The following is a 13,327-nucleotide window of genomic DNA, read 5'->3' as shown; positions in this document are numbered from 1 at the left end:
AAATGCTTGACTTTTATGCCAATTACTCTCCTTCTAATCAAAGTTAAACACAATTGCATCTTCATACCTCCTCTGGCTAAAAAGTAGAAGTATTCAGAAACCTATAAAAGCAGCTTGCAGCTAATATTGCACACTGTGTCTAGGTCTGTCACACAAAAGAAAGATGACAAGTTCACTGCAATAAAAATTCCATGCTTAGAAGACTAGAGCTGCTACCTATTAGTCTTCATTACTTTGCAGTCTTCTGACAACTGTAGCAGGCTGCTGAGCCCCAAATGGGGGCCATAATGTGATCTGATGATATATGAAGAGCTGCTAAAGGGAGAGTGAACCATCCTAGCCTATACATTTTAACAGTTCCTTTTTACTGAGAGCCCACTTTACCACAAGACTTCAAAAATCTGCTGCCTCAGCTATTGGTGCAGTAAATCTGCCAACTGTGCCTGCAACCACATCATTTTACACTGGCTACAGCAGCCAATATAATGAGTCAATAATAAACCAAGGACCTTATAGGCCATGAATAGCTGGTTTATATTGGCAGATGCAAGCATAACTAAAACCTCTGACCAAACAAAAAAAAACACAAAGGACTATTTTAACAGTTTCTGTGCTTCCTTGCAGTTAATTATCTTAGTGCATATTTAATTTTTTTTCTAAAAATAAGGTAATTATTAATTGCCAAAACCAGTGTACCTACCCTTCAATTGCTGATACAATGCAGCATTTTCAGGCCAAGGCTCTGCGGCTGTGGAAAGAGAAGAAATTAATTAAGCAAGCTGAATACCAATGCGCTTATAAATGCTAACTGAACATGAGTGTTACCCAGAGCAAGAATTTAGACTGCAGAGATGATGATGCAATATTTAGTCAGCCCTAAAAATGTCCCACTGACAAGCTCTCCTCCTGTACTCCTCTCCTGCTCACAGGGGTACATCACAGAGAAGGAAGTCCCAGAATGTAATATTGCAAGGAGAGCTAAAATTCAAGCTACATTACAGAACGGCCTTGTAATTCTGAAGCAACTGATGTAACTGTTTTCTCTTCATCATAAAGGTATCCTAGTGCACATTCTCATCCTAATTCTGGCCACTCCCAAGAGCAACTATTTACTAAGGTACTAAATGAAGAATTCTGGAGAGAACAGAACAAGACACAGAGGAAAGAAGCACAAACTTCCAACGTGTGAAGAACGCTTTAGGGAAATGGAAAAGCTTCCTGCCTTTTAAAGTTGTATCTTCACAATCCCCCGTAATACCCACAGAGCCAGGAGCCCAGACATGTCAGAACTCTGCCCACCAGGATGACCAGAGCTGCCTACAGCTTTAAGTCATGTACTGCTCAACCCTAAAATGGGAATGTCAATATGCATTCAAGAAACTGAATCATCAGTTCAAAACAGTTGAGCAGTTGTTAAAAAAATGAGGCAAGGAAATAAAAGACAATCACATCCTCCAGTTGAGAACCATTGCGTGTAATCAATCATACACCATATGAATGTAAGGGAAGGCGAAAATAATCATCAGTACCAATTTACTGTTAATGGTAGCATTAAGGTAACAGTTCATCACATTTTTTGTATCCATTACATTCCTTGTTAATGTCTGATTAAAAATCTGTTTTTAAATATCAGTTCAAACCTTGCATTCTACCCAAAATAGCCATTTGTAAATAAAATTTATGCTCTATTCATGCAAATTATTTTTTAAAGCAATAATGTATATAAATAACTATGCATGGATCAAGCATAAATATGTCACTGGCTTAAGTAAGGCTTTGCATCTTTGCCTTTAGAACTCAAACTGAAAAAGTGCACAATTTTCTAACTATCATTCCTTTTGGATACTTATGAAGTATTAACTTTTATGGAAGTCACACAGAATGTAAAGCTTAAAACACTGTATACAGTTTTGTGAAGGTCACTACCTCTAACATTGAGGCATAGAGCCTATCAGAGTGATACTAGTATGGGCATGAGAAAGCAACTAATCACATTTAAGTGTCATGGAAAAATGTTTTATGTTTTATTGTAGCAGTTATTGGTTTTACACCCTGCCATTAAAGTTTTGCCCTGAAGTAAAAATTCTTGAGGTGGAAGTACATTTACATCTTTAAATAAAAAGAAACTAAGATCGTGTCTGCAGTACTACAACCTTAAGCATTTAAAATAATTTATCTAATATACATTTTTTCAAGTCCACTGAAGTCTTGCAGGAGCAAATGGAAGGAGGAAATTAAGAATGTTATTACTATATTTTAGCAAACTTAATCAGTTCTGGACTCTGAGAAACTTACAGAAGTAACAAAGTGACAAAGTTACAATGATCTTGTAAACGCTCCAGCCAAACAGTGAAAACATCCTTTTTACATGCCCAAAAGGGTACAGAGAGCTTCAACTGCATGGGCCCATTCCTATTGAAACTTTTTGCCTGATCCTCTTCAGACTGAAATGTCAGATTTATAACTAATTTTTGGATTCCAGCCTAAACTGGAAGTCGCCTATTTTTTACACAAGCACATGGCTGAAATATTTCTGGACCACAAAAATCAAGCAAACTTTTCCTTCTCAAACAAAAAAGCTAGATGCATTCCAAGAAACTCAGATTCTAATTCCAGTCTGATTTTGGCACTAAGTTATATGCAGCCACGGAGATACAGAGATATAATACACACACCACCCCCCACCAGCTTCTTGGCACACAGAATTCAAAACCACACTGCTGCTAAGGCATGCCATATCCATGCTATAAACTAAAATACAAGTAGAAGATTGTTTGTGTATTTTTTGCCCTTTTCAGCATAAATCTTACTTCCACAATCTACTGATCACATTCTTATTTTCATTAACCGTATCTGCTGACCCTAATTTCATTGGTGAGGATCCAAAGTCTATCCCACAGTCCTAGTACACAAGAGCAGACACCCATCTTGAGGGAAGGAAAGCACAAGGAAAGTTTAAAGCCTTTGCATGCACTTACACACAGTTTAGTTGTGTACTAATATGTTTCTGATGAGTAAATGAAACAAGGACAAACAGCCAAATGAAAATCTCAGCCTTCATTATGAGTACACCTGGAACTCCAAATTTCAGCTGTTGTAAGAAAATGAATAATACACCCTGCACTTGGCAGCTGACAGTCTCCAGAGTGAGGTCGCAATTCTGACCATGTTTGGATGAGGTAGACACATGCTCACAAGCCTTGAACCAAAGTCTTCACAAAGCAGATCAAAGGTAACTGATTTCACTATACCTATACAGACTGGATTTTAAAATTATCCAGTTTCACATTAAGATTCACATGTTATTACCTACATCCTAGAAAATAAACAAATTCTGCAGTATGCATTCAGAATTGCATGCAGATCATGTTCCACATTACCAGAGGTACAAATACCTGTGCAACACTATGGAAATCAAATAATTCAATACCCATTCACTACCTGTCCCATGCCTTACAATTTCTACTCATTCTCCCTCTTCCAAGATGTCTAGAATATGAAACATTTATTTCTGATGAAGCAAGTTTAAATACACATTGCCACGTAAGAAGTCCAGGCTCATCAGGTACAATTCAAGCTAAATTCAAGTATGAGCTCCCATGCTGCCTTCAGTTAGTTCCAAGGTGCAAACATGCAGCCCAGGGACACCAGAGCCCTGCTGGGGAAGAGAGAAGGAGAAATCACTGAAGGCTTGTCACATGTCTCCACAAGAGGAGAAAGTGTGTAACATCTTTAATGTGCAGCAATGACTCTTGCCTTATGAATGTAGGTGAAGACATAATTTGTAGAATAATAGGCACTAATATTACACGCTGCTTCAGTTCTGTCATATTTCCAATCCATCAAGTTGATTAATGCTATAATAACTCCTCACAAACTTATCATTTGTGCACTAATGAAGTCAAATCCAGTTTATCCTTCGGCAACTATAATCTTCTGGTCTGTAGATGTTCATTTCCCTGCTAACCACAGCTACTGTGGCACTGGGTATATAAAGAGAAAATTAACAAATGTGATGTCAATTCAGCTTCAGAAGCTTTCAACACAGAATCACATTTATATGTTAGATCCTACGCAACAGACATTTTTATCATTACTTGCTCATAGGATGAAATAACTGCCTGGAAGCATGCCTTACAGGAATAGCTTCTCTACATTTCTTAGGAATAAGGAACTATTTCATTCTTTCTTCTGCCTTCATAATCAGAGGAATTACTATTGTGTGGTTTTCAATGGGTCTGTCTCGCAGGCTTGCAGTCTTTAGCAAAAATTGTTTTCCCACCCTGACGAAACTTTTCCCATGATTAACAAATTCAAATATTTAGTCTTTCATGTGGATTGTCTGCTGTTCAGGACAATCAAATCTCATACTATTGTCTTTCCCTACTTCTCTACCACACTGCTCGTTGATTAAAACAATAATGCCAGTTATAGGAAACAGCCTATGGGAAACAATCTGTGGGATTATTCCCCCCCTCTACCCCCACCTCCATTAACAATGTCTGAAAAGGGCTTGAGTTTAAAAGTAATAGGGAAATAAGAATTAAAAGGATGTGGACACAGAAAACATCACTACATAAGCCTTGTAATCCTGGGTGCTGAGAATTCAGCAGACACAGCACCCCAACAAATGGGGAAGTCAAACAACAAGCAAACCTACACCAAATCTTCTTTGGTTTTGTGGATGACTAAAAATGCATGAAAATTTCACTAAGCTCAATGTATTTGTTAGTCTAAGTGTTTTACTTATTAACAGTTTAGCATAGAAAATGCTAAAGATTTCAAAGTGATAACAGGGTTCTTAGTTGTCAAATTAGAAGAAAATTCTGTGAACTGATGTGTTACACATTCCCAGTAGAGTTTTAAGTATTCAGGTTTGTAACTATTAAAACAGATTCCTAACTCCTCACCTGTCCTATCAGAGAATTACTTAAAAAACCACAATTTTTGCTCTTAAAAAAAATTCCAAAGCACAGAATGAATCATGACAGTCACATCAAATTCTTTGCCACTGAACGTGTATTGCATTAGGTGCACTTTTCAGATTTTCACATAGTGTGAAATGTTTTACTTGAGCAACATTAAGACCAGAGAAGACATTCAAGTCATTCAATTTGATTTCAATGTTTCCAGACGTTTCAGACTGACATTTCAATAACAGGACTTCATCTACATGAATATTTTTGGGACAGTAAGAAAAAGGAACACATATATGCTGTAAGAAGACATACTCAAAGCACAGAACCCCACTACCAGCACAGGATCAGCAGCTCACCTGAAGCCTACATAGCTCCAACTAAAGCTCTCAAAACAGGACATACTACACTTGCACACTGGTGAACCTTAATTCAAAGAATGAGAGGCTGCACTTACACTCCCCCAGTGAAGTCTGCTCAAGAGGAAGCACCATATTGCTAAGATGCTCTTCAGTGCCTCAGCCCCACCAATTCCTTGGCTGGGCTGGTCAGAATCTGTTTATGAGTGCACAAAACTTGGTTTCAACTTCTACACTCTGAATTACTGGGAAACTCTTTATCCTGGGTCAGTGCTGCCAGGACGTATGGGGGAAACAAACATTTTTATCCACCTTCCCCAAGCAGCTTCATGATGATGAAAGAGATGTAATGAAACAAATGGTTTACAGTTATGCCTTTAATCCTCTTACTTAAAAAATAAGACTGACTGAAAATGAGAAGACAAAATACTTTGCATGTTAAATTGTGGAATATGCTAAACAACAATTTAGCCACTTCAGTGGTCTAGTAAGAATTGCCAGTTTCAGCAGTAGGGTAGGCAGCATGATTTGCCCTGTAGTGTGCCACTAGTTTAGCCTGCTGGCAAGCTGTGGCATTCTTGAATACCTGCCACAGTCAAAAGCCAGAGAGCTCTAGACCCAGGCATCAAGATGTTCCCTCCTGAATGAGAAATGAAGTCATCAACAAGTTAAAAGTTTTTAGGAAAACACTCAACTTGAAATTAGGCTGTTCCCAGCTCTCAGCAATACCATAGAATTCTGTTGGGACAAGAATATTTTTGGAAGGCAATGCAGATAGAAATATTCTTCTGTTCTAAAAGCAGCCTATGCCTAATAGGAACAAGGCTAATAAACAGTAAATCAAGATAATTACTGCCCCAAATCTCCTCCAAACTAAAGTTTACTATATTCTCAGTTTGCCACCAGTTTATTCTATGATACCTCCTGTTTCTGTAAATGCAGTATTCAGCTGACTAACAATCTCTTCCATACAGTTCACTGTGTGCTGTTGTGTAGGCAAGGCTAGGACCTGGCCTGGGAATATCTGACCTTCTTTAACACAGCATTTTCATGAATTGTTATGAAGTTGTTATGGATCATATAAAAATAAAGACTACTCCTTCTCTAAAGTCACCACAGTTGCACAGATCACTTTCCTTTTTGTTACATTTTTCTTAAACACTTTGATACTAAACTTACATACAAAAGGAGGAAAGCTAAAACATCTGTATTTACCAGTTTGGTTCACATGGCATTAAAGGCCTGCTGTAAGAGCCAAGAGGCAAGATATCCTCTATAAAAACAAGCAAACAAAAATACTTGGCATTAATCTGAATCACTGTACTGCAGTATTACAGCTGGAGATATTAACTTACACATTATTTTCACACAGTTTCCTTTAGCCTCTCCCTAGGTACAGATTTGATTAAAATATAATGAGGATTCTCAAAACTGCTTTTTCACAAGAGTAAACACTAAAAAGAAATTCAGTCTTACATCTGGGCAACATCTACATCCAACAATATTATTTACGAGTGTCCAAATGTCACAAAGCAAACATTACAACAATCAGCAGGAGAAGTTACCCTTTCTGGTTTCCAAAAACTGGTGATATGGTGGGGATCTGCTGCTCAATACCAAAGAATCACAGAATATTCTGAGTTGGAAGGGACCACAATGTTCTAAATGTAGTAACCAAAAGAAAAACACATGGAAAGCTATTCCCCAGACTGCAGAAAGAAGGAGGATTATAGACACTTGATGTTGAAATGCATCAAAAAAGAAGCAGTTCATACTCTTTAAACACAAATCTGTATTTTCAAGTAGCAATACATTGTTTAAAAAGAAAATGTCAGGAACTGATGTGTTTCTAGTATTCAGGAAATAAGTGGAGGGGTACTTTGGAACCAAAGCAGTTAAATGTCTACATCTCATCCATTAGGAGTGATCAATAAAGGAAGTACAAGAAAGTTGTGAATAAGCTTCCTTAAGACCTACCAGTTCAACCCACCCACACTGAGTACACATCAATTTCATGTAATTGCCTGATCCTGTAAACTAACAAGGGCCAAGAAAAAACGAAAGCATCAGCAACTCCCTGCTCTGCTGACAAAGGACCAAAACATGTTTCACAGTGCCTTGCCAAATGAAAACCAACTTTCACACTAGTTAAACACTATGCATTAAATCATGTATCAAATAATTACATCATTTGCTTAAATCTGTCCCTGGCCTCCTCTATAGAGATATTACAATTCAGATAAAACATGACTGTCCAGTAATTATTGATTGAGCAGATATTCAATGTAAAGACTCAATCTCAGCAGCAATTCTCAAACTTGAGTTTCCTGTAGCTGTACCACTAGGAGAGTCAGCATGAGACATTACTGCAGCAGTTATTTAACATGACATAATCTGCTTCTTCGCCCTCCAAGAAAGCTATTAATTGCATGTATTTAAGCATTAGTCCAATTCTGTTACTGTCTTTGAGTTGACTTTCAAGAGTGTACACATCTGTGGTTCAGTCTTCTAGGGTGCTTAGCACTCTTGCTGCTTGGGCAGGCCACAGGAGGGAGATCCTGTCAGGAAACGAGGCCAAAAAGATCTCAACAAAACTGGTCCATTAATAAAAGTTGTTCCTAAATCAACATCTGGATTGCTTCAGAAAAATCAGACAGCGTGCCACCTAAATGATCTCAAAAGATTTATTTATAAAGTCCTGACAAGCTGGAGTTATTTTACTTATTTCTGATATTCAGCATAAGTGCTCCATCTCAAAGAAGCTCTGTAATTCTTAAAATTAGCTTTTTATAGAACTCTAAATCAATCTCTTCCCTTTGTGCTACTTAACTCCCTTGATCCTCTTTGGTCCTGACCCAAGAAGTCAAACTCCAAGCACAGGAGCTGTGAAGAGCAGGACAGTGGAGGTATGATACTTATTAATGCCTTATTGGACTGGAACATTTCTTAGCCATGACATCTACATTTGTAGATATGTACATTTTTAAATCAGTCCTTTGAAAGCTCTCCTAGATTGTGACCCCTCTTTTCTGTGGTAGTCTGAACTCTTCCTCCCCTAAACATGTTTGGCAGGCAGTCTGACCACCACTTCTGTAGAGTGCCCCAAGGAGCTCCCAGCTTCCTCATCCACAGCACCCCTGCTCTGGTCCACACACATCTCTCCCACCAGACAGGACCTCAGTATCCCATACCCGCTCCAAAAGCTGCTTGCCACACACAATTCCAGCTCACCCAGGCCTGGCCCCTCTGGCCTTTCATTAAGGCTCCCCTTCACTGTCTCATTCCCTATCCTGCCCATAGCCCTAAGCACAGCAGCACCAATCTTGTGAAGGTGCAAGATGAGCTGAGATCTGCAGGCAGGAGAGCTCTGCAGGGTAGAAATGCAGACAGTTAGCACTGGTGCAGCCAGCCAAGTGTTGCTGCCAGCAAAGGGGAAGATGCTGCTTTAGGGCTCTGAGCCTTTAAACCAGCCCACAGCAGACCGTGGTATTTGCCATAGCACCTCGCACACTCGTCCCTCACCTCTGGGAAACACTGCAGACTCCCTGCTTCAAAACCTGAAAACATTAATCCTGTTTTCTTAATTATACCCTCACAGTCTCCCTCATTTCTTTTCCAAGGCTTTCAGTGAGAACATTCCAATGCATCCAGAGTTTCTCCAATATGGTATTCAAATGCAAAAAAAAACTACACATGCAGTTGAGCTTTGGAAGTTCTTGCTAGGAATGCAAACATTACATTGGCTTCACTGTCATTATACCACAGCTAGAAGGCAGAACTGTTAAAAATTCCCACCTCTCAGCATTTTTACTTTCTAATTTGGTATGTAAAACCAATTTTTTTAGTTGAGCTCCCATCGTCCCCAATGAGACTTGTCCTGCATTCTTTACAGCATCACTGCAATTTTTTTCCTTCGATGTTTCCAATATTTCCTGAGCATTTCATGGGTTTTATTACTGCATATAACTTCTCATAGTTTGTGTTAAAACATCCATGCTCATGTCATATCCATGCCATCTTCTTAATAACTAAAGATCAGAATGTAAAAGTAAAAATAATAAAAATTTGAGAGCATGGTGTGTACTTTCTCTTTGTCCTCACCATGCATGCAGCTGCAGTTTCTCACTCACTTTCAAAAGAGACAGCTGAAAATACCCAGCATGTGATGCCTGTTCAACTAGAGCAAAGAACAGCAACCAAGCTCTTCCATTTATTCTTATTTTGAAAGAAAAGGTGACTCATCTGGTCCAAACCTACTGTAACAGACCACGTTAATGCCTGAGGACCGTCACAGAACAGAGCATCCAAGGACCAGAGAGAAAAAAGGAGTGAGAAACAGAAGAAAAATTTGATTTCTCTCCAAAGTCATTCCCATTATTTGCTTTTTTTTCCTATGACTTCTTGAGCTGAGGCTACAAAACAGCACTCCCATCCGAACCACTTGTCATGGTTTCATCAGCCAATGAAAGTTTACTTTCAAATTCAAACTGGACAATATCAAAATAGGTGCTACATTTGGTTTACTAATTTTGTTACCATTATTTCTAGAGCAATCTCATTTCTGGAATGAGAAAAGAAGACATTGCTTTAGCAGAAAACATGTAACAATAAAATGCTGATTAGAGAAAGACTGCTTAGTCTTAATGGAGACAGAAACAATTATAGAAGCATGCTCTATTATAAACTGTAATTATGCTGCTGCTTAAAAACAAGAAATAACAATATTTCAAAATGAAATATGTACTATACTAGAATAATTGTGAAAGTAATGTTTTCCCCAACCTAAAAGAATAGATTGGATAAGCAATCCACTCAAAGGATTGGTGGAAATCAAGTAATGAAACATGTCTGAGCATAAATTGGCAGGAGAGACATAAGAAACTTGCTTATTGAAACTGAACAGGAGTTAAAAGGGATTCCTTTCAGCTTGACTACCAAATGAAAAGCACACATATAAAAAACACTGTAAGATAAAATCATGTAGCCTGACAAATTTGGAATTTTCAAAGAAAGTCAAATTTTTCATTACAAGAACCTCTGCAGCAGGCTTAAACAACCTCTGCTGACAACAACCTATTTTAAGCAAGAATAACTATTTTTTTTCACCTCACACATGGAGGAAGTGCTAACACTCACCTATGCACATTTTGATGCACAAAATGCCTACTCAGTTTAAATATCGTGTCTTTATGTATGGGAACAATTCAGGTGGTCAGGTTTTGCTCCCAGTGAATTTTTTTGCTCCCAGTGAATTTTTTTCTCACTCAGATTGAAGCTTGTCTCAATACTCAAAACATGCATGTCAAAGATTCATTTGTACTCTGGCATGCCACACTGGAGGCAGACTCACTATGAACATAAAATATCTTAAGGCAGAAGGGCACCTGCTTTTCACGCTGCCTTCATTTCCCTTAGTATTAAAACCAGCCTAAGACCCTGGACATAACAGCAATAAACAGAAGTAGTTTTCCAGAGATCAAAGGACAAGCAACAATTATTATTTTCTCTCTTTTGATCACTGACCTAAAACTAATGTATTTTGGGGGAAAAAATAAAGCATATTGAGTAATTCCGTGATCAATTAAATGTATGTTCAACAATCGTTTAGAGATTATCTGAGCAGTCAGCCTCTCAAAACTACTAGAGTTAGATTAATGTTGTAGACCACTTGAAAGCTGGCACTCTAATTCTTCTTACAGCATAAACATTCATTTCCTATCCTGTTAATATGTGATTGATGCTGAACTCTAAATAAATTCTCCACCATATTATTAAATTAATATTTTCTACAGTTTAGAAATAGATTATTTAAACTGTGATGCTTCTTTTTCATGAATGCTTGCTATGGAAATACTTGTTTATTATTCCTTGAGACATAATATCAACCTCTTTGTATTTCTGAATGAGCAAATGGCTGAATGCCACTAATGCAAGCATTACACTCCACGCAGGTGGTTCAGTCATTGCCTTGTGTTTAATCATTAATGCATTAGAGCAGCAGGCTGTGCCCAGCATGGTCAGGTGAATGCATGTTGCTCAGAGAATGCTGAATTACTGCAGCACTGCAGTAGCTGAGAACTGACGGGCACAGAACCACTGAGGCTGGAAGGCACTTCTGGGATGCCCACGGTAAGCCCACAGCAGGTTGCCCACCTCCACTCTCCTCCAGGGATGGAGACTCCACAACTGCACTGAGCAATCTGCTCCAGTGTTAAATCATCCTCACATTGAAAGAAGGTTTTCTTACATTCAGGTGGTGTTTTCTGTGTTTCAGTTTGTGCTGAGATGGTGAAAGTGAATGCACAAGGCATAGGTAAGGAAGATAGGTAATACTTTAAAAAAAATCCAAATACATACACAAAAAGTTGGTGTGTAAAAGAAAGTTATGATCCTCTTCTCTACTAAAACCCTCTCCTAAGCTTTTAAAACATTTCTAGAAAACGAATTATGTTGAGCTGATTGTCTTGAATACTTGTATGTAAGGACCCATGCATTATAGCTGTTATATGTTAAGAGCAGCAGCAGCTCGTTGCAAGTGCTATGACAAAGGCACATCTTCATGAACAGGAACCCAATGAAATTTCATTTTTAGGAACATGAAAAAATTTTCAATCATTCATAACCACAGGTATGGGGTAAGATGCTATTAAAACAAGTGTAATTGTTAAGCAGTATTCTTTCCTTGCAGATACACCATTTTTCTTCCTCACAAATATTCCTAGATCTGGGGGATATCTTCTTAGTACCAGAATTAAATACTCCTATGTCTGTGTTAACATCTCAGGAAATCCAGCTGGGTGGTGGGCATTGGCCAAGATCCTGGTTAACCTTCTTGAAATTTGAAAAATCTTTCATATGAACAAATTGAGCAATGTTGCCATTATTTACTTTCAATCTGGACCTGGTGCCTAATACAGACAAGCTACAAAGGTCATGGCCCACTGGCAAAGGTATCTTTTTAAGGCAGATAACTGCTTTTGAAACAGTGAAACAACAGCTTTTTGAATAACAGAGCAATGAGATGCCTACATATAGTATAGTCTTGAGTTTGTGTTTGTAATTCCAGAAAAAATAAGTATTAGCAAGCTGCCACCCTAGAATACTCATAAAGGTTACAGAGCAGACAGGAGAATCCAGATTCACTCATGTACGTCATTATCCTCGTATTTCACAATATAAATAAAATACACTAGAGATAAGAAAGGCAAGTGAATAGCACTGTATTCTCCACATGCCAAGGATCCAGGGCTCTGGCCCTCAACATACCCATGGCTTGTGCTAACATCTGTGTATTAGCAAGTGCCAACTCAAGAGGCCAGCACAACTTTCAAGCCTGTCTATGTCTACAGACCCAGACTGAAGACCCAGCACCTTCACAAGACCTACAAGTCAGGGTACACTCATAATAGAGAGTCCAACTCAGATTCTTATGTGGAGGCCTCGACCAAGTGGCAGAAGACCCAGCTCCTGAGACAAAACTCCAGCATCCTCCTCAACAGGTCAGTATTAATCAACATGCTGCTCCCTTGCAGTATTTATTGTCTGGCAGTTTATAGCAGCAAAAATTCAAGAACAGGGAATAAGAAGAAAGGAGAAACTGACCAAGGCACTTAATTTAAGCATGCAACACACTAACTGGGTTTTGAACTTCCTAGCCAGGCATTATCTACGGTTCATGTTGTGGTTTTTTTCCTGAAGAGCATATTATTATAATTTTTTGCTAAATAGCTCCACAGTGACACACGCTCCTGTTTTATCTCAAGGTCACGGCCAGCGCAGACGGCGCAGCTGCAGCGGCTCACGGCAGCACTGACAGGTAGCAAAGGGCCCGTCACACCCGGAGCGTCCCCGCGGGAGGGGACACGGGACACGGCGCGCACCCGCGGGGCGCGGACACGGCTCGACGCCGCACCGAGCTCTCCCCCGCCAGCCGCCACGATTATAAACATGACGCGGTTTGCTGGACCACTGAAGAAAATGAATCCGTTTCAAAGAAGTTATTAAGTGAAAGTAACGATACGCCCCGGCACAGCCGGGCTAACGGAGCCCAAA

At 39.0% G+C, this 13,327-nt stretch overlaps 1 protein-coding gene across 1 annotated transcript in view; it reads right to left on the bottom strand.

Annotated features, from left to right (window-relative positions):
* MTX2 (metaxin 2) overlaps positions 1–13,327 on the bottom strand; it is a 30,360-nt gene that overhangs the window by 16,165 nt on the left and 868 nt on the right. Inside the window, exon 2 of the mRNA XM_038142731.1 lies at positions 701–748. Coding sequence (XP_037998659.1) covers positions 701–748 — 48 coding nt within the window. The remainder of the gene's footprint in view (positions 1–700; positions 749–13,327) is intronic.

This window comes from Motacilla alba, chromosome 7 (assembly GCF_015832195.1).
Source record: "Motacilla alba alba isolate MOTALB_02 chromosome 7, Motacilla_alba_V1.0_pri, whole genome shotgun sequence".
NCBI lineage: Eukaryota > Metazoa > Chordata > Aves > Passeriformes > Motacillidae > Motacilla > Motacilla alba.
The sequence above is the reverse complement of the archived record's forward strand: the minus strand, read 5'-3'. Positions and strand labels throughout refer to the sequence as shown.